Here is a 22,601-nt window from a genome sequence, read left to right on the forward strand (position 1 = left end):
CAAAGGAGAAAAGTATGCTAGTATAAGATACTATCTTTAGGAGTATTGGCAAGGCCTCTTTCTCTGCCTGCCCAGAGCTGAATTAACCACGGCATCGAAACCATTGTTATGATGCACACACTAAGAAGCTGTCCAGTTAACCTCTATTAAAATGACTGGCAAATTCTGATAAGCTCTGCATGTAATTATAATAAGGAAAAATATGCTTTGCTGCTAAGACTGCTCCTTGAAATATCCTCATACATGCAACAGATATTTTACAGCAAGGTAACTCACTCCGCTTAGCATGAAATCCAAGCTTTGGGCCAGCGTCCCAAGTTATAAATTGTACTTATCAGCACAGTGATAATTAGACTGTTTATAGTGACACACTCCTTGCTGTGCAGGCTCTCCTCCAGAACGCAGTGACAAACTACCGTGAGTAGCAGAATTTTTACCCTCTTTAGCCTCAAGAAAAGCAAGCAACATGCTTATTTTGCTTCATCCTCAGAGGTAATAAAGCAGCAGACAACCACAAAGTAATACATTCTTTCAAGAGTACTAAAGCAACATTCAGTACTCACCTGTGTATTCCCTCTACGTGATACAAAATTGTCATATAATGCTTTTTAGGTTAGCAATCTGGGGGAGGCGTTGGCAAAACACTATCTTACACCATTGCCATTAAATCCTTTAAAATAATAGCTATTAATACTACTGTCATAACACCAGGTTTTGACTAGTTACAGATTCATATCTTTTGTCCCTTCTATATCGAAAAGAATGCCTTCATTCTATTTGATGGCCCCAAGAATATCTAGAAGACAGCTACTACATATTGTCTATGAACTCCCACAAAGCCAAGCTTCTTTAAGAATAACATTAGCCTGTGCTTTCCAGGTCAAAGCTCCCCTTCAGATTTGAGAGATGCACAACACTGGATCATTAGAAAAAATCATAATCATGTGCTCAGATTCCTGTTGTTCAATTTGCTTTACTTTGTACATTTTGAAGGAAAGAAAAGAAAAACATAGTGTTTAAAATTTTTCTATTTTACAATCAAAATATTTCTGACTTGGAGATATTCCAAGAAGGCCCAACTGCCTCTTATGAGCATCAGGATGTTCTGGCACGCAATGCATTTAATTCTCACCAACTTCAAAATAGTTCAGAAAATAATTCAGTACAATTTATTTCTGTTTAGTACGGATGAGTCTTGGAGAGCATTATCAAATAGCATGAAACACAGGAAAAAAAGACAGAGAGAAGATGGATTGGAATCAGATAAAATACTCCAAGTGGCACTAAGCCATCTGTTGTCTTCAACTGGCCAGGGAACCAAGAGGGACAACCTAGGATACGTTTCTTCAAGTTTAATTGAGCTGTCTCTAGTATGTTTTTGGAAAAGACGTATACTAAAGGTAAATGGACTGGTCAACATTAAGTTAAACAAGTAAGTCTAAGTAGAGTAGCTTCTTCAGCCATTTGCAGTTTTTCTAAAATAACTAAGTTTGTCCTGCTAGTATTCCATTTTACTTAGGCATAGTATCCACTACAGGATCTTCAACTTTACAGAACTCTAAAAATTCATTAAAAAAAATTCATATTGGACACACATGAAAAAAAAAATCCATGCGTGAACCACGAAGATCGTGAGCATCTGAAAAATGGTACTACCAGAACTTCAAGGTTACAGCAATAATACACAGAAAAGGCAAACTCACCACTAACAGTTTCTGATTTGATCTGAGGAAGGCCTTTTGATCTGCGCTCTCTCTCCCTCTCACGTTCACGTCTTTCTTGTGATCGAGACTTAGGAGAGTGTCGGCGCCTATCTCTGGATCGTGATCGAGATCGACGATGACGTGACCTTCGAGAGCGGGAGCCAGACCTCGAACGTCTCCTTTTAGGTGACCTAGTTTAAACCAGGAACAATTTATATTCAGTCCTTCTGACCCAGACTTTTACAGATGGATAACTACTTCAGATGTCAGTTTAAATAACCAGCCATGAGTTCGTCATTAAAAAAATAAATCCATGGTCACTCACATTCATTTAGAACTAGAGTATATTACTATAGCAACTAATTAAAGCACACCGGCTGACGCTAATTGTTTTCCATTTCTGATATTATTTTTGTATTGAAGCCAAGTATCAATACGATATCCACATTAAAATAGAAAAAAATGTCATCTGCTTAAACGAGGCAAATTTTTATTGCTCTTAGAGTAGAATGGCTAGAAGAGATCAAAAATAAATACCACCAGTGCAATTATACTTTATGTTGTGTTTGAGTTCTAAACAAGTCATTGTCCGGAAAAGAGAGGAAACCTTTAAAGAAACAGTACAAAGCTGGGCAAAAGAGAGGACTCTTGTCTAGGGTAGATGACTTTGCTTTGATACCAGAGCCTGATTTGCTGAGACATGGAAAATACCGGCTCTGTGACAGGCAAGATCCCAGAGTAGACAGAATCGCAGATCTCTTCATAAGAAAAACATCTTTAGAGGAGAGACAAAATCTAAATCACATTCTGCTTCCCTTAAACTTAGGGAGTATCATAAGTTACTCTCCACTGATAGAAGAAAACTGTATAGATACCTCATTTCCCTTGGAAGGTAGATGGATTTCAGAGGTTTGCAAGTCTTGAGAGTCACTACTCTGCTTCTTGTTACCCGTGCACAAAAGTACATGCAACATTAAGCTGTACTTATACATGGGTCTTCCCTGAGAGGTATGAAGTTGGAAAGGTCTTTTTTGTTTGTTTGTTCTTATTCCCTTTCCAGAAGGGGAGTTCCATTAAAACTCTTGAGGGCTTTGCCTCCACCAAGAAATTTCACAAGTGTTGTCCACACATGGAATCATAAACAGACATTAATTTCTTTTAAGTAATCTGGGAATTAAATCAAAAAGGGACTCTGCTGCTAAACATCTTTTGGCATTTGCTAACAGAATCCAACCAACACAGCACATAGGCACTTCCAAGAAGCAGCCTCGAAGTAAGCATGCTGAGTAGGGCACTCAAAGCCAGCACAAAATACGGGTAACAAGACTGTAAGTTCTATGGCACTGAAAATGAACTCCAGCAACAGTCTGAGGAATTAGCTTGTCTCCAAGCTATTTACTGTTGTCTCACAGAAATTCCAACCCCACAGAGCAGATCTGGCAGCACAGAAACAGATTCTCTGAGCTCCCATCAGCCTAGCTCTTCTCAGCACTCAGAATGCATAAAGCACTTTGCCATTTTTGGACACGATACACTTACATTCCTTATGTAAAATCTCATACTTGACACAATACTTAACCTCACAAAATAAAAAGAGATTGTCATTTTTACCTTGATGCAGATCTAGATCTTGACTTTCTGTTGTCAGAAACATGTCGTTTTCTTTCTTGAATAGGTGGCTGTTCCACTTCCATGTTCTAAAATATTAAGTTTGACTGGTGTTAGAGGTCAGTACTGTATCTTATCTCATTTTGTGCCTAGATTGAGTAATATAAGAGTATTAATATTACACTGAATAGTCACATATGTGAAAATAAAATGTAATGCAATTCTTCTCAGAACCTTCAGCACTAGTACAGTAACCAATAGAGAAAGTCTGAAAGCAAATTAAGGCAACCACTGTGAAAATATAGTAAAAATAATTTAGAAAAATCCATATCTTCAACTTGTAAATTGTTTTTCCACATTTTTGTTAATTTCAGCACTGTACAGACGCCCCAAGAATATGGTAAAGTCAGCCAGACGATCCTGCTCTATGTTCAAATTTACAGATAACGTAACACCTGCTGGAAAACTTTTCTCCAAGATGTTACAGGAGAGTACTTTAAGCCATATATGTAAGTGAATCATAATAAAATACATTTGAGGAATGAAGCAATAAAGCCATCAAAACAATACCTAAAATGCAAGAGCATGCTTAAAATGTATGTGTATAAAGAAAAAAAACTCGGCACGGCTGTTCCTTCCTACCCTAAGTCATCTCTAGCTTCCCATTCCAAAACATACTGCATCCTGCCTAAGCTTTAAATAGTCTTCATGATGCAAGCCTGGCAGGGAACATCTGAAAAAGTAACCCGGTAACCTCGTAGAATTTACTAAACCAACACACTTCAAGACTAACACACTATGAAGATTATCTTGAGAATCATCCCTTTACTCCAAGTGGGAAGCAAGAACTACTTATAGAACTTGTCACGTCACAATTCGCCATAAAAGTCCAGCTTGGTATTATTTTCTCATTTAAACATTTCCCAGCAGTACCCTCCAAAATCTTCAAAACAGGAGAGAGGTGGATAAATATACTGTGATTTTATTTACTAGAACTTTTACAGACTTCTGAGTTCATTTTCTCTATTTGACAGATCTACGGAGTTCTTAAAAATTTTATTTTCCCAACTGTTACTCTCCCGAATGGGACTGCATTGTTAGAACTCCTGAAGCATGAACAGGAAATGAGAATGAGGAGAAGCAAGAAGACAGTCGACAAAATGCAAGCCCAGATCTGTCACAGAAAGAAACACACAGCATACACACACTTTTTTTGCTAGATTCCTGAAGTACCAAACTCATCGTGTAGCACTACTGCTATCCATCTTTCTCTCAGATGAGCAACCCTCACAGCCACCTCTGGACACAGTTATCATGAAATCTCCCCTCCCTAAAGACAAGTATTAGAGCACTGTAAGTTAAGAACTTATTTATTGCAGGGGGTCCTCACCTGCTGATGTGTTTTCTGCATGTGTGATTCACTCTGTACTGGGAAAGGAGTCTGAAAAGTTTGCTGCACAGGAGCCGTTGGCGGAATCACAGGCTGAGCCATGGGTGGAAACTGAGGGGTAGGAAGGAGACCAAAACCTGGCATTTGTCCATTAGGAGGAAGTGGGACCTTTGAAGAACAAAGAACAAAAACCTCCAGTTATGAAAAAATTATATTAGCCTTTCTAGTCTGCTAGAAGTAAAACTGTCTCTCTGCTCTAAAGTCACAATGGAAGACCAGAAGTCTGAGAAAGACGAAGTAGGTCAAGCAATTATATATATTTAAATATATAAATATATCAAATTCTCCAAAGCTTGACTAGAACAGACAACAAAATTATCTTTTCCGGAACAGTTGGAAAATTAAGTCATATTCACTTTTCACTAACAGAAACACGACCTCCTTGCTTCTTCATCAAAGGAAATGACAAAACTCAAGACGTAACAGATAAAGAAGCAACTAAAAAAACCCTTAACTTACCTGATGACGCATTGGATCCTGTTGCATTCCCATCATTCGTTGCTGAAAAGGATCCATATTTGGGAGCTGAGGAAATACTGGCTGTTGTATACCTTCTCCTGCAAAACCACTAAAAACAATAATATTTTGGTGAGACAAGTCAGCAGACATACAGACTTTTTTGTTTTTCTTTTACGTATTACTATGTACACTTACACAGTATTGCTTTGAACTTAGAAAATTTATCTTTATAATGATACCATTTTCTCTCTAAACAGTGAGAACAAAACCAATCAGAAGAATAAAGAACGTCTTCTTTTTCTCCATTGTAAGAACGGTCCTTTAACATTTCAGGAAATGCTACATAAAAGTTAGCCTCTTTCTTCCCCTGTACTTATACGGTCTTGTTAAAGCCCTAAGATTATGTACATTTTTCATTAAGGTTGTCTGCCTTAGGCTAATTATCCTCTTTTCCAGTTTGTCTTGCGGGTACAACAGACAGCAGCCGTACTTTCGCTGGAAAAAAATACAGTTTGCAAGGAATTTAGGGCAGAGGAGACAGGGCTATGTATATTACATAAGGGCCAGAGCGATGCCATTCACTTCCTGATTCAACACACAGAATAGACAGTGCTCAGGCTATCAATGAGGTACGTGCAGTTAACCAAACCTGTTTACAGGACACAGTTTGTGTACAAAAACAAGTAGGATTTCAGGAAGATAAAGAAATTTAATGGTGATGGAAATGGAACTCAGTTGTATTTTAAAACGAGGGCACCATATAATTCTCATATGAGATCCTGGACAAATCATATAGAATACTTCTGATTCCGTGTGCCCAAAATGAGACTACTGGAATCCAGTTTTCAGAAGCATCTTACACAACTATAAGGTAATAAGGGCAGAGGCTGAGAAGTGCTACAAACAGAATATAAACATGCTGAAAAGCCTAGCCCAGTGACCACTAGGGTAGGCATACACAAGTGGTAGGTGTTTGACCTACCTCCTATTTCTGTACTCCAGAGTTCCCATCTGTATTATAGGGAAAATTCTGCCAATTTACTCAAAGGGCATTTTAATGTTACATATGTTAGTTAATTAAAGTGCTTAAAGTGATAAACACAGTGAAAAAGCTAATGACAAAGTTAGTGAACCTGTTTTTCAGAGCAGGGTTTAGATGGCATATACAGAAAGAAAAACATGAGGCCACACACTGAAGCAGGGGAAAAAAGAAATATTGACTAACCCAGGTATTGAGCACCATCCAGCCTGTGCACTGAATGAGAGAGAGGTCCTGTGGGAAAAACTAGTATGTGATCATGTAATTCAAGACTTTTCAAAATGCACAGCAAACAGCAACGAGGAGCCTGAGTTAGTTTGCATGGGTATTCAATCTTTGAGATCTTAAAGCTGCAAAGCCAAACTTATTTTTTTAGTAGTTAATACATTACATTGCTACAATGTTTAGAATAGCTTTTTTCTTCCCCAGATGGCAAAGCAATTCAGCCCATTACTAACAATTCCCTGACACACTCAGTTATGCAAGAAAAACAAAGAACTCATCCTGAAACCAAAACTGAGCTTTTTTCTACCGAACACATTCCTCAATCAATGATGCAACATGCCAAACATACAATGCATCACCAAAGTAAAGAACAGAAAACGTTAACAATATTTTAACTTCTGACTGTTAACAGTTAAGCACTGATCACCTGGAATTTTAGTAAGCTTTGAAAACTAAAGATATTTTATAACAAATAATTGTTTATTATGACAAAGAAAACTTACAAGGCTGGCTGAGAAACTGAAGGAGAAGGAGCTGAATCTTCTTTCTTTGATTCTTCCACTGCTTCTGGCTCATCGTCGTAGTCAAACCGATCTAGCAGCTTCTGAAAGAATTTATATCAAGTGAACTATTTTTTCAATAGTTTACACAACTGTAAAACAAAACGTCCTTAATATCGTTGTCTTCCTATACAACTACTCCGGAATTAAAGAAAAAGTTAGAAGCAGGACAAAAATACTGAAATTAACTCAGCTGATCAAAACCAATTTTATTAAGCCTTAGAAAATGCAAAGACAGTAAAAATGGGAGGACAACTTCCGACCAGAAGGAAAGAAACACAACTTGTACCATTCTCCCCCTAACAAATTGAAGACATTGAGGTATCTCTAAGCAGCCTCTTGCTGAACTGATGATGCTACACGCAAGGAACAAATGAAAACTTACTTTGTCAAATGATGTTTTTTGCTCAGGTTGTGGGAAAGCAGCTTTCTGTTCGGCTGGTTGTGATGCTGTAGTTTTCAACTGAGCAGTAATAGCTTGAACCTGAGCCATCACAGTGTTATCTATGACCGGAGACTGGGCTTTCTGAGGCTGCTGAAAAGTCTGCAGAATTTGCTGAAGCTACAAAAAAAAATACATAGTGTAAAATAAATATATTTTACATAGCACTAGAAGAATTGCAGGGTATAAATTTGTATTAAATCAGACTGCAGCACAAGACGATCACCACCAATAACATGCATGAATTATGAAGTCATTTTTAAGATACTTCAGTGGCAAAATCTAGCACATCCTAAGATTTGAGTATTCAAGCCTTCCAACCGTGCAATTGTTTAATCACATGTACAAACATTACATCTCAGCATTTTATATATTAAGCCTGGTTTCGAAAGTTCATAACTCAATTCAGAACTAATTCCTTAGTAATACATAACTGAATTTTCCTCAAATACCACCATTTCTGGTTAGAAAGGTCACAGACTATTCAAATACTGACTTAATTCGGGGATGTTTTTTATTTTGCTTGAAATATGGACCTTTTTGTCACCATTTCCCCATGCCCCCCAATCCACATACAAACAGGTTACCTGTTGTCCTTGCGTTGTTTGAAACAACTGAGCTACAGCTGCAAAGGCATCAGAACTGGGCAACTGCGGCATAGTAGGTACTGAATTAGCAGTGACTTGAGGGGGCTCTGAAGCAACCTTCGCTGGAGGGGGTGGCGAACCTACAGGTTCCAGAGGAATGGAGAAAGAGCTACGTTACTCCAAAACACTCGCTGTACTTTTCACTGCATACATCCACCTCCCCAAAACAACTGCCTATCCGCAGTAGCTTATTTAACCCAAGAAGCAAGTCTGCACTCCTATGTAAACTACATCAACTGCATATTCCGTTCATTTTGCCTGTGACTGGCTCCATTCATTGTTCACATCCCTGTACCGTGGAAATTTTGAACAGACAGACAGCCCATCTGAAAGAGATCCCCCGCATGGTATTTTAGATGATAATTTGATGTTTATGTATTTACAACTGTATAAAAGAGAAAGACTACTACTCAAGACAGCGTTAAGCAATGCACATCAATACTCTTAAAACCACAGTTCCGTTTTCAAAGTTTGAAAATCTACACTCATTCTTACACTGCACTCATCGTCAGGCTATACGTGCAGCTTTCCCATTCTCTTTGCTTTAAATTACAGTGTTGTAAATTAGCAGCAATGCCATCAGCTTCACCACACTGTAAGCAAGCAACTATTCTCCAGCAAATAAATTCTACTGGAATACTGCGAAACTGTACAATAGGATAAAGTTAAAAAAAACCTCACATAAATATTTTTGAGTTTGAGAAACTAAGCAAATATTCTTGCTTCACAACACCCAACTTATTTAAACCCATTCATCTATTTGCAGTTTAAATTACCGCAATGCTGACACGCAGCAAGCAAACACAAACACGTTGAATAATACTTTCCCAGCAGCCAAATGCTAAAAAACTGCAAAAAGATATGTGATTGTTTTGAAATATAATTCAGCTCCCAAATTACTTCCTGTATATATTCAGAAAGATGTCTGCTTACTCAAGGGAGAAAAATTTACATTTATCTTCCTCTTTTTTGGCTAAATAGACTGTAGCGTTATGAGCAAAACAGATTCTCTTTCATAATATGTCTATATTAATCATTAATAAGTTTATTTCGGGGCCAAATTATCCCCTCAGGTGCATGTGAATAATCTGATTGAAATCAGAATGAATATTCAGGCAAAAAACGCCACATCTGTTGACAGCCAGTGATGAAACAGAGACAGCAAAAATAGCGTGACTCAACTGTTGTAGCAGAATGCAATTGTATAACCACCAGTCTGCACTTGCAGTCAGATGTGAAGAAGTTTCCCCCCTGCCCTGCCACGTATAGACTGTCAGTAGACGAACTTTCCATATCACCACTGGAGAAGAGTCTACTAATGGCAGTATGCATCCTTATTTTGTTGTCCGTCATCACAGTTCACTCACAACATATGCGAGTGCAACAAGGATTACCAAAGCTAAGACAAATACAGAAGCTCAAAAAGAGCACCCTCCAGAGAAAGAGAACTGTGGTATGCATTTTCTCCTCCACAATTCAGTAACCTCGCTACCAGCTTTTATGTGGCATAAAATAGGTCAGTAAAAATACTGTGGGAAGGCAGTCATTACTCAGCTCTCTAGGTCAGTGGTTTTCAACCAGCAGTCCACGTAAAGCCTGCTGTCAGGCATAAATCTACTCTTCAGGAATCATGGATTTGAAACGCTGCTATAAGATGTTTTGGGGTCTTGTACTGAAAGAGATTAAAAGCTGTTTCTTTCAGCTACTAAAATGATTCACTGTAACATGAAGCTCTTCCATGTAATGTCATAATTTACTGATGCAGATCCTAACATTAAAAAAAACAACATGAGAATTATAAAATTATAATTGTAACAGTCAACTTGAATTTATTAATATGTTCTGTTGAAACTACCAGTAGGCACTTCAACGTGTAAGCAACCAAGTTTCTAACATCATTCACCTTTCTAAAAGAATTAGTAAAAGCTGTGATTTCCCTTCTGTTTATAATCTTTTAAATACTGGAAGGCCGTAATGAGGTTACCCCAGAGCTTTCCCTTCTCCAGACAGAACAAGCCCAACTCCCAACCTGTCATCATAGGAGAGGTGCTCTAGCCCTCTGATAATTTTCATGGCCCTCCTCTGGACCGTCTCAAAAAGCACGACATCCTTCCTGTATTGGGGGCATCAGGCCTGGACGCAGTACTCCAGATGGGGCCTTATGAGGGCAGAGTAGAGAGGGACAATCACCTCCCCCACCTAGCTGGCCACCACTCTTCTGATGGAACCCAGGATACCACTGGCCTTCTGGGCTGTGAGCACACACTGCTGGCTCATGTTCAGTTTTTCATCAACCAGGACCCCTATGTTCTTCTCAGCAGGGCTACTCTCAATGAGTTTGTATACATATCCCGGATTATCCTGAGCCAAGTGCAATACGTTGCACTTTGCTTTGCTGAACTCCATTAGGCTCTCATGGGCCCATCTCTCCAGTTTATCAAGGTCCCTCTGAATGGCATCCCTACTTTCTACCATATCAATCACACCGCTCAGCTTGGTACCATCACCAAATTTGCTGAGGGCGCTTTTGAACCCATGACCAAAACAATCTTTCATTGATAAAGACGTTAAAGATTACCGCTCTCAAGACAGACCCCTGGGAGACACCTCTCATTACCGGCCTCCACCTGGACATAGCAACTGTTGCCCACAACCCTCTGGCTGTGACCTTCCAATCAATTCCTCATCCACTGAATAAGTCCACCCTTCAAATCCATCTCTCCCCAATTTAGAGATAAGGATGTGGTGGGTGACCACATCAAAGGCCTTGCAGAAGTCCAAGTAGATGACATCAGTTGCCCTCCCTTTGTCCACCGATGCCATCACTCATGTCACTCATACCTTCATTATTAGTAGCGTTTTCTGTCATTGGAGCAGCTGTACTAGTTCCTGCTGCCATATCCAGAAGAGGCTGAATGATTTCAATTTTAAAGACACCATTTTTCTGCCAAAGGTTCAGGACACGGACTATTTTACTCTGTTGAAACAAAAGCAGACATCAACACTAGATACAGCTTCCTAATACACGAACTCCAATTTTATTCTATTTTTTTAAGCATTGAGAAGAACAGATTTAACAACACAGAATAATTGGGCAGACCGCTGAAATAACCCACTGTTGTCACACAGGTCAGCAAGAATCTGTCAACTTATGATCTCCTTAAGTAAAACTTCCTTGTACCATTTTACTAATGCTGTTCTGGCCAGGCAGAAAATCCAGGTTTAATAAACAGTACAGGAAGTCATATCAGCCCCATCACTTCTTCACAAACAGTCATAAAGGGGTGAAACAAACAATAAATGTGATAAGAAAGACAGGAAAAATGAAGATGAGCCTGAAAAGCCCACAGAAGAGATGGGCCATAAAGCTAGAATAAAATACTAGAATAAAGTTCTGAAGTTAGCAAAGACTGTTTCTTCAGATTTTTTTACTACTAATCCCACCACTCCTACACTGACGCTTGAAAATCCTTCACCATTGTTCAAAAGATCAGGAAAGGAGGTAGAAAAATCTCTGATCACTGCAGGAAGTTAAAGCTAAATGATTAAACAATTTCACAAAACATTTTCTACAATACTATCAGTTAGATAGAAACTTAGAATGATTATCTTTGAACAAGATTTTGGTCTGAAAAACAATTCCAGGACAGCAATGTCCTTGGCCTTGACTAATCACTTTGAAAGTCTTGAAAAATGAGCAGAACCTTCACTGGTTACAAGTCCGGCACTTGGCTACGACTCTGGCACTTTCTTTCTGTGGGAGACATCACCTTCACTAATAAGTTGTCCTGAAGAAGTCTCAAGAAGAAAAGTTTTGGCACGGTCGCACACACACACACACACACACACCGTTCATGCATCTGTATACAGAGAACAGAACTGATGAATTTAGACAAAATATTTTTTTTAGCTAGAACTTCTATTTAACTGTTACTGCTGATAATCTTTCTCAGTACGTTCTATCATCTTATAAAACAATGTTCACTGCAAGGACATAGAGAATCACCAAATTAGCTCACTTGTATATGGAAATGTCAAAGTAACGCTGTTACCAATTCACAACACTTAAGAAATCATAGTTGTACCTTGTCTTCAGATGGACAGAGATACAAATACTGGAATGTGGCAGTAATATTTTTAGAGAATCTTGGCCCAAAGACATCTTTATCCGTTCCAAACTGGTGACGAGACTGACGAACAATAGAGTCAATAACATACAATCCAGGGACTTTATATTCTGGTTTGCACTGAAAACAAAACAATTTTCCGTTATACAATGATGATAAGGTAACATGCTTTCCTTACCTTCATATAAGAAATCTACACTCAGTATATGAGTAGTAGGAAAAAAAAACAACACAAACACTTCTTTGTCTCTAGAACTATATGGGCTCCAGAGAAAACAATGGATAGCAAAAAATCAAGCAATACTGTCAAAAAAAATCACCCTTTCACAATTATCTTCCATATGAAAACAAGTATTGAAATACATTCAACAGTAAGGAACAGTTATCAAGGAAAAACAAAAAGTGAAAAGTAACACTATGTTCAAACACAAATTTCCACAAAAAGCTACAGACTCAATTTTACACCAATGAAAGAAGTTGGTATTATGCATCACTAATTAGCTAAAATGACCAGTACATACGAAAAGTTTTAAGAATCCTAACATAAAAAGCACTTTCAATTTACAGAACAATAACTTTCTAAACAATGTAGTATTTTCATCAATCTAGAGAAAGGAGCCATGAACATTTTTACAGAAATGCAAGTTTTGGCTGAGTGTGCGCACAGCAAAATAAATATATATATATATAAAATATAATTTTTATATACACATATATATAATAGCTATTATCCTTTTTCCTCCTCTTCCTTTTCTGTATCTTAGCACATTGTTTTTACATCAATCCATGAGTTCTATTTCATTTTTTCTCCGATTCTCTCCGCCATCCACTGGGAAGGAGGGAAGAGAGCGAATAACAGCGTGGTGCTGAACCACCTGCTGGGTTCAACCACAGCGCCACTGAAAATCAGTCTGAAGGTCAACAACACCAGGAAACTAGAGGGGGGAATTTTACACTCGTTTTTTTCTGACCCTTCCTAACGTAGCATGAAAAGTTCAAATAAGGAGATTATAGGGTCAAAGAGATAAAAATATATAAAATCCTAACAAAACAGCATTTTGTCCTTCAGTCTCTGAATAACACTAGTAGTAACAGATGCAGATAGTATTTTTTTAAATGTTTTTTTAATTACCTTTTTGATAAACTTCTCTACAATCTGGACAACGTGTTTGTAGAGCTGGAAAAGAAATACATAAATCAATTTATCATCAACTTGACAATGATACCGTTTTCCATTTTACTTAATGATACAATTAAGTTTTAACTCTTAATGCTTACAACCACTTAGTATGGACTACACACAAAATATTCTAGTCATACTCAAGAAAGAAGCATGTCAGCAATAATCAAGCTGAACAGCTAATGGAGAAAAAGATGCCATGGGTAGAGCAGACACAAGCCATCCTTTCCGTGAGAAGTGTTCCAATGTCTACACAAAAGTGAGAACTTTCTGGATTTATAAGTAAGTTCAGTACATTTTAATATGTTATGATGCAGCTGCAATGTTTGAAATTTTATTACATAGAAATCATAACACCATAGTGGGTGGCATTAAAAAGCAGTAATTGAAAAAACGAAGCAGGCATTATGCTACTAGTCTAAAACCACGAGCTGATGTTCACCACCCACCTGTTTCTAAATAACATTCTTAATGCCAACTAAAATAAAACATCCACGAAGCTAAGACTGGAAAACCCACAGATGCACTTACTTGGAAGCAAAATAACAACACGTTGCTAGTGTTACAGTTTCGTTTTCCTTCTGTTGTACTTTACCTTGATAGCTTTAATGGCGGCTTTTGTGATGAGAATCATTTTTGCTCGGGAAATAGGAGGCTTCATCTCCATCAGCGAAAAGAGCTGAACAGAAAAAAAAAAAAAAAAAAAAACCCAAACATTAAAAATGTACTTTGAGGTTCAAGCAGTTAACCAAAAACACAACATTTCAGACAAATGACTGTTTACAGATATTCTGCGCTATGCATCACTACGATGCTAGCTGGCCCTTGAAACAAAGGTACTACCAAGCAGACCTTCTAGGGCAATGTTCAAAGTTGTCCTCCTTGTGAAATAACACATATGTAGCAATTTACAAGATTTTGGTATGGCTTCTGTCAACGTCTTATTTGTGTCTAAACACAGGTATTAAACTTACGGTACATGAATTATTTCACAAAAACAAATACATACAACAAAATTAACTGTACCTTGATTTCAACTAGCCCGAATAGCTCCTTAAGAAACAGAAACATCAGAACATCCCTACAGACTGACATAATCCTATAATCTTAAAATAATTTGCCTAGAAGTATGCCAACTTTCATCCATCAAGGCAATCAAATCAGCAGTAAGTTTCCAAATTATCCTGCTATATATAAATGTTGCAAATGTCTTTAATGGAGGTATTTGGCTTGCTATGAGCATATCATATTATTATTAATCGCAGCAACTGTTGTGGAGAATCCTCTGCACTGTTCTCTGAACTCATACTACCAAGTGGAAAAATCAGTTCACCAAGGACAAAGCTTTCATACGCTATATTCAAAACAGATATAGTACATGTAGGATATAGATCTCTTCATATCCAAGTGTAACTCCAAACAAACTTTGTATTCACAAATGGCATCAGCACGACTTTTGTCTCATGTGAGGAACTCTGTCACAAAACAGTTGCGCAACCTTTTGAATCTAGGCATTGAGAAGTCACACCAGTCTTCCAGTATTAACCATGAGCCTGAAAAGCAAGTGCTAAATTCACACTTCAGAAACTGACAGAAACTAAAACTTGCACGTAGAATTGTCACAGCTGATAACACATCCACGATGGCAACACACAATGCTGAGGAAAGAGCACTACGTTCTCCTCAGATGCCCAGTACCACTCAACAGTTTGATTTTCCCACCGTAACTTGATGCGTGAAGAGCATTTTAAAAGAATAAGGAAATAACAAATTTGAAAAGATTTGTTTTTCAGTAACAGTTCTGCAGTCTGGCACTCAGAAGCATGCATTGCACACACCTGTGACACCAAAATCCCATGAATATTTCACCACTTTCCAGATCAGGCTGCCTACTCGGAATCTACAGCGAACCCTCTGCACTCCATACGCTGCTGTCGTAATTTCAAATCATAGAAATGGCCAATCCTAAAAATTACACCATACGCTACTCTGTTTTTAAGGTGTATGCAAATACTTGTATTCTACCAGCCTGCAGACCTAGAACCACAATTCATGTTGGCTTGTCAGAACAGTTTTCTCCAATCTTCTTCCCATCTTCCAGGCAGAAAAAAAAGCCGAGATGTTCCAGTACTACTTTGTAACGCCTCCTTTCATATCACACCTCACAGTTAGGTGCTCTGCTCCATTAAATAGTATTTTCTATTCCTCCCATAAACTAAACCTGCTATTTAAGTTGTGGCTTACTAAAAGCAGACTCCTTATACTGTCATGGTTTTTATAATTAAAAACAAACAAAAAACAACCACGTCTTCAACACTTCCTGCACACGCAATCATTTTACTGTGAATTTTTTCCCCACAAATCACAGAAAAATGTTTTGTGCTATATAACTGAAGATAAAAAACATTACAGCTAACTTCTTGAAGGCAAGTGAAGCGTCAATAACGCATGCAGCAAATCAAAATGTGAGCCTTACACTAATAAAGGACAAAGCAAGAATTACATTAAACAACAACAACAAAAACACCTATTTTTATTCCACAAGATACAAATGAAGAAAAATTGTCCTTCAAGAGAGTGGTTGCCAGATATCCTTTCCAACATCAAGTCAAGACCGTGACTTTTCATTACTAATCTCCATAAAAGGCAAGTACTGGTGCCATATATCTGATTTTTAAGTCACTAAAACTGTAAGACACACAGCAGCTGTGTCTATGGGTCAACTTGCTCTTTCAAAAAAGTTTGATTGATTTCAATTCTGAATTATTTCTTTAGAATAAGTGCAATAACTCACGATGGACAAAGTCAACACAACATTAGAACTGAGGAAAATCTGTTTTGAGATGTAATGGAAGGAAAACAAAACAAAACAAAAAAAACACAACAAAATACAGTACCCACAAATAAGCCACCAAAAGGGTTTGAAGATGAGGTGGAGCAGGCAAAAAGGGGCCAACATTTTAAGACAGGTACTCCATACCCTTCCTGTGACACACCAGGAAGCAACTGGCCGTGCAGATAAAGGAGCAAGCCCCACACAAGAACAAAGCAGCCAGTGTGAAGCAGCACTTCAGCATTCATACTTCAGCAACACAACAGGCGAAAAGGAGAGAATCAGGAAACTGAGGAGCTCATAGCAAGACAGATAACAATACGTCACAGCCAAAAAAGAAAAAAAACAAGCGTTTCAGGTGTCTGAAAAGGCATCCCAAGAATGATGTTATAACTAGCGAAAAAAATACAAGGAAAACAAAACAGCTGGTGGCCAAGAAGAAGGGAAATCAGCTAGATGAAGTAGCCAGGGAGGATGCAATAAAGAATACGGTAGCTGGAAGAAGTCATTAATTAAAGAATATGAGAGGCTGGAACTGAGGCTAATAAGGCAGGAATAAACAGGAGCTTGAGAAGAACAAGACTGAGCAGAAGACTATAAATTGTTCATTTGCTGTTACAGACAGCACCCTGGGCAACAGCAACGAATACAGAGTAAAAGCCGTGAGGTCAGTACGTGCAGATATTTCCAGAGTGCAAATCAGGATCAACTATAGCTGAAACATCCATGAATTAAGATGAATGTATTTCCACATATAAACATACATGTGTACATGCGTAAATATCCTGCCCTCTCTTCACACACACCCTGTTGCTATCTTTTTGAACAGCACACTAAAACTTTGTTGCCTTTTTAGATTTACCTAGGATTTACAACACCAAACAAATATTTTAAAGCTGATTTTTATTAAGTTTTCATTATCGTGGCTAGACACGTCAAAACCATGTTGAAAAGGGGTAAATCTAAAATACAACATTACCAGTTCCTTGCAAATTTTCACTGCTAGAAGGTGAAACCTTCTGCACAGGCGTTACACTGAACATCTGCACACATTCACCTAGACCTCGATCCTCTTTTGTATCCATTTCCCAAACTAATACATGCCAGAAAAGGCTGTTTTCAGAGGAGCGTTCTTCCAATAGTACTGAAATACCCAGTTTCTCTAAGAGCACTACCATCAGTTCAAGAGGCAACATAGATGGAAAAGCTTAGCTCGAGAGCATTTCCAACGTGCTGTATGGAACACTCTGCCCTGTAAAGCCTGTAACCTGTTAGAAAATTCCTACCAACTGTAATTACACATTCACAGAAAAGAAACAGCTCAGAGCTGCTTCCCACCTTCCCTCCCTGTACAATGACACTGCTGTCTAGAGAAGCAAGCAAGAAGGCTACTGCTCCCCATTGCACTCAGCTGGCGCTCGGAACTATGCAAACTAACCCATTCCCTAGGGTGGCGAGCACCACAGGGCAAGAGACAGCAAGGGAAATTAAGCGAAACCCTGCAAAGAAGAATGAATTAGCCCAAGGACTATTCAAGGCTTGTACCTTTATTTACGTTTGATCATTTCAGTAGTTCAGGAGGAGTTGCCTCCTGCTGTCTGTGTGGATCTTTTAATACACAAGAGAAAACTAATCACCTTACCTGCTGAAAGCAGCAGGAAAAAAAAAAGCACTGTTGTATCACACAAGCTCTGGCTTCGGCTAGTTTAAGAATTTTCAAACACTCCTGGAACCTCCCTCTCTGTAATTGACAGTTTGAGTGCTGTGGGAGCACCATGCTTTCAAATGATATCTTTTCTTCCTTGCTCTGTATCAACCCATCTACTACAAAAAAAGAAGTAGGGAAGAGCCTACTAAACTCAAATCACAAAACAAAATATTCATTGAAGAATATTCTTCTTGCAGTAGTCTGGAATTGCAGGATAAAATACCTCTAAAGTCCAGAATCTCAAAGGGAGGAGAATCACTCGTTCCTTTTCAGGCTAATAAATGCAACTAAATAACAGAATTGAAATGCTCCTTAAACCTTACCAGATAGCAAAAGGGAGACTAATGGTACTACATGCTATTTAACGAGCAAGCAAGTCATCATCCCCCAAAGATCAATGTAAAATACAGAAATACTACAGGAAGCACATAATAGAAGATAACTGAGGGAATTAACCAAGTCTTCCAGATCAAACTATACCATCTCTCAGCCCTGGTGAGGCCCCACCTCGAGTACTGTGTCCAGTTTTGGGCCCCTCACTGCAAGAAAGACATTGAGGCCTGGAGCGTGTTCAGAGGAGGGCGACGAAGCTGGTGAGGGGTCTGGAGCACAGACCTTATGAGGAGCGGCTGAGGAAGCTGGGATTGTTCAGTCTGGAGAAGAGGAGGCTCAGGGGAGACCTTATTGCTCTCTATAACTACCTGAAGGGAGGTTGTAGTGAGCTGGGGGTCAGCCTCTTCTCTCTCGTAACTAGTAATAGGACGAGGGGGAATGGCTTCAAGTTGCGCCAGGGGAGATTTAGGCTGGACATTAGGAAATAATACTTTTCTGAAAGAGTGGTCAGGCGCTGGAACGGGTTGCCCAGGGAGGTGGTGGAGTCACTGTCCCTGGAGGTGTTCAAGAAACATTTAGATATAGCGTTGAGAGACATGGCTTAGTGGGGTTATTGGTGGTAGGTGGATGGTTGGACTGGATGATCTTGTAGGTCTTTTCCAACCTAGCTAATTCTATGATTCTATGATCTCCAGTCCATATCAAAGCCGCAGGTAAAGTGAGTAATGGGAGAAAGAACTGGATGACAACCTTTAGTTTTTAAGTGTTCCAAAAAAACAAATTATTCATTTCTGCTTTTCTCCAATTCGTGCCCTTTGAGGGTCTGTTTTACACACAAGCATGAGAATGATGAGGTTTTGAAGCAAAAGAAAGAATGGCTATTTTCAAATTTACCCACTGCCTTACCTTAGAACCCTAAAGACAGCACATCTGGGCACAGAATGCCTTAGGAGCAAGAGAAAGATGAAATGTGGGAACGCTATCAGCTTTGTTTTATTACTAAGTTTATTAAAAGAAACGCAAAACCATGCAGTAACATGTGCATGAAAGCAGAGAGCAAAAAGACATCTGGGGGGACAAGAGGTCTCGCAGAAGGATTTAGATAGCCTGAGGCACCGGGCATAGAGCAATAACAGGAAGTTCAACACAGGAAAACGCTGGGTGCTGCATGTGGGAGGGAATGACGCTGGACACAGGCACAGACTGGGAGATGAGTGGCTGGAGCAACTCAGCAGAGGTGGACCTGGGGGAGCTGATGAGAGCAGGCTCAGCGTGAGCCAGCGGCATGCTCTGGCAGCCAAGAGGACAAACTGCACCTTAGGGCGCAAGAAACACAGCACAGCCAGCCAAAGAGGTGATTCTCTCCCCATATTTAACATTGTTGTGGCCTCACTTGGAATATTGTGTGTGGTTCTGGGCTCCACAATATAAAAAGGATGCTAAGGTACTTGAATGCATCCAGAGGAGGGCAACAGAGCTAGTAACAGAGCCTGAAGGCATGTCCTGTGAAGAGAGGCTGAGGATGCTTGGGCTGTCCAGCCTGGAGAAGAGGAGGCTGAGGCAACCTCACTGCTCTCTGCAGCAACCTGCGCAGGGGAAGTGGAGAGGGAAGCAACAACCTCTTCCTCCTGGTCATTGATGGCAAGACACGTGGGAATAGTACAAAACTGTTCCGGAGGAGGCTCAATTTGGTATTACAGAAATTTCTTTACTGTTACGGTGGCCAGGCAACAGAATGGGCTTCTTAAAGAGGTGGCTGATGCCCCATGGCTGGGAGCGTTAAAGACATTATTTCAATAATGCCCTCAATAACTTTTGGTTAGTCCTGAAGTGGTCGGTCAGTTCTACTTGATTTTTGTAGTTCTCTCGGACTAGACTATTTTATAATATTCTAAGGCCAACAGTCAGAGAAAGAAGGCAGCTCATACATTTCCAAAAACTGAAACTGCTAGGAAAGAAGGGAGACAGTGACATCCCATGAGACTTATCCCACCGGCACAGAAGGAAAAAGATAAGGCTTATAACTTTTTCCTGTGTCTTGTACTTGATATATGAAGCAATGAATTGACTTTGCTGGCTTTGCTCTCCTGCTTAAGCCTCTTTGCTATAAAGAGATCTCTATTTGCAAATAGAGAGATATGGCTCAGTTTTATATACTCATTAAATAAAATCCACAGAAAAGGAATAGCACTGATGCATAACATACTGAAAGAAAAGCAGTGTTTAGCGGGCATCGAGCACTCAGGTCATTGCTACAATATTCTCATTCAATCTTCCTTTTACAATTTTCATAGAGTAGTCTAACAAGCCCTCAACAATTTCAGGAAGCCTCATGTGTCCAAGAACATTTATTTAAGCAGGGCTTCATATACATATATGACACAGTCAGTATCCTGTATATTCACTCATTTTTTAATACATTTATGCATTTAGAAGCTACGTAAGAAAAAGCCAAACTGCAAGCCTCTCATATGCATATCATTGCAGTAATTTACATATCTAAAGAAAAAAAAGGAGGATGGAAGGTTTGACTACCAAGCACCAACAGCATCCTATTTTGTTAACAAAGCACCATAATATTAATGCATGACCTGATTTTTAAGAGGTCAGATGTCTTAAAAAAAAAAAAAACACACAGGTAAAATAAAACCATTAAGATACATTTTCCTTCCCCAGTAAAACTCATTGCTTCCTTTCTTCTTTCAGGACTCCATTCTTCCTTGATCTGCTAAGAAAGGAAGGAAGATAATAACGTCCACCCAACTTTCGTTGCTGAGATCCTCCTCAGAGGATCAATGTAAGTTTTAAGCTCTTGACCATCAACTGTGAAACATACCAAGTACTAGGTGCTGCAAAAGATCACCACAAAACTCATGGCTGCCAGACTCTATTCTTTGGAAAACATATTGAGATTTAAATTTGACCAGATAGGAACCCCAGCAAAAAGAGTACTTGATCCACTAAGCTATTTCTGAGGCCATTAAAGACCATTTACAAATTCAGAATCACTAGGGAAAAAAGTCTTTACAGAAAACAAATTAAAATGACAGCATAAAAGCACACAGAGCAGAATTTTGTTTCCTACACAAATGTTTTTGAAACTCATCTGCTTTTTAGGGTCAGTGCTACACTCATGAGCCCAGCAGAAAAGCTTCCTGAAAAGCTTCTCACCTCGTTTCTTCTCTTACCAAGAATCTCTAACAGGACACCACAGTTCTCCAGGTTCCTGGAAACAGTTCAGTCTAGAAGAAACACACAGCTTTTTCACTATCACAATGATGATGACCCTTCAACTAAGGGGAACGCAGCAACAAAGCAACTTCTGTCCCAAAAGAGTTCACACTACTTCCGCAATTTCAGTCTCCATCACGGAGTAAAGACAGACAAAATTCAGTCTGAAACTCCAGAAGCACTCTCCTATCCTTCTCTACACCACCCAAACATCATTAGAACTGCTGCTTGAGCAACTCTCCCAGGACACGTGGGAGGCAGCACTCACTTAAAAATACACCCTGTGGTGCCTCATGGGATGTATTTTAGGCAGCTGCAACCAGTGTCACTGCCTTCTGAAAGAGACGAAGGGTATGAATATGCACAGAAGACTGGTGATGTGTGTCTTTCCCCTGACCGCAGGTATTGCCAGTTGTGTTCTTGTTGTTTTGTCACACATCAGAGGGAATCTAACTGAGATTCATGAGTTTCAGTGAATTGTAGAAGGGCTGCTGTGAAGGATATCCTGCTAGCCTCTATTTATAGGTCTTGTAGTGGGAAGGGGAAGAACAGGGAGCAGAAAATACAGGTTACCCGTGTTTCCTTTATCAAAACCTCTGAATACCACCCTCTCCACAGAAGGATATAAAACTTGTTGGCAACAGCAACACAACGAAGAGAAGGACTGAGGGGTTAGGGGATGGATTGTATGAAGGCTGCTCTGAAAGTAATGCTTCCCATTTCATTATGTTTGCCCACGACATCAGAGGTGGATGGTGGTGCATGGCAGTAGAGGTTGAACCTTCCCAACAATATTCTGTTACATTTTGTTGCTGTGTGGCCTATGGCAGCAGAGGGGCAGCCTGACAGAATCACACCTAACATGTAGGTGTATTCGAAGCAAAGGTGTGTCATTGAATTCCTCCACACGGAAAAAATGGCACCCACTGACATTCACAGCTGATTGCTAAACTTTTCTGGAGTCCAACCAGTGGATGTGAGCACAGTGAGGGGTGGGTGGTGCGTTTCAGCAAAGGCAACAGCTACAGTAGCGCACCTCTACTGGTGCAGGGTTGT

The 22,601-nt window shown here is 39.3% G+C and overlaps 1 protein-coding gene across 4 annotated transcripts in view; it reads right to left on the minus strand.

The window, feature by feature from the left end:
* SCAF4 (SR-related CTD associated factor 4) overlaps positions 1–22,601 on the minus strand; it is a 45,427-nt gene that overhangs the window by 18,584 nt on the left and 4,242 nt on the right. The window contains exons 2-13 of one of the 4 annotated variants that reach the window (XM_021404206.1): positions 14,036–14,119; positions 13,393–13,437; positions 12,219–12,380; positions 10,975–11,110; positions 8,074–8,213; positions 7,430–7,606; positions 6,988–7,085; positions 6,446–6,493; positions 5,221–5,329; positions 4,702–4,869; positions 3,315–3,400; positions 1,704–1,894 (exon numbers count right to left, since the gene is read on the minus strand). In XM_021404206.1, the coding sequence (XP_021259881.1) occupies positions 1,704–1,894; positions 3,315–3,400; positions 4,702–4,869; positions 5,221–5,329; positions 6,446–6,493; positions 6,988–7,085; positions 7,430–7,606; positions 8,074–8,213; positions 10,975–11,110; positions 12,219–12,380; positions 13,393–13,437; positions 14,036–14,119 (1,444 nt within the window). Of the gene's footprint in view, positions 1–1,703; positions 1,895–3,314; positions 3,401–4,701; positions 4,870–5,220; positions 5,330–6,445; positions 6,494–6,987; positions 7,089–7,429; positions 7,607–8,073; positions 8,214–10,974; positions 11,111–12,218; positions 12,381–13,392; positions 13,438–14,035; positions 14,120–22,601 lie in introns of all 4 variants that reach the window. The other 3 variants (XM_021404198.1, XM_021404227.1, XM_021404217.1) reach the window with 3 other exon arrangements.

This window comes from Numida meleagris, chromosome 1, assembly GCF_002078875.1.
Source record: "Numida meleagris isolate 19003 breed g44 Domestic line chromosome 1, NumMel1.0, whole genome shotgun sequence".
In the NCBI taxonomy this organism is placed as follows: Eukaryota; Metazoa; Chordata; class Aves; order Galliformes; family Numididae; genus Numida; species Numida meleagris.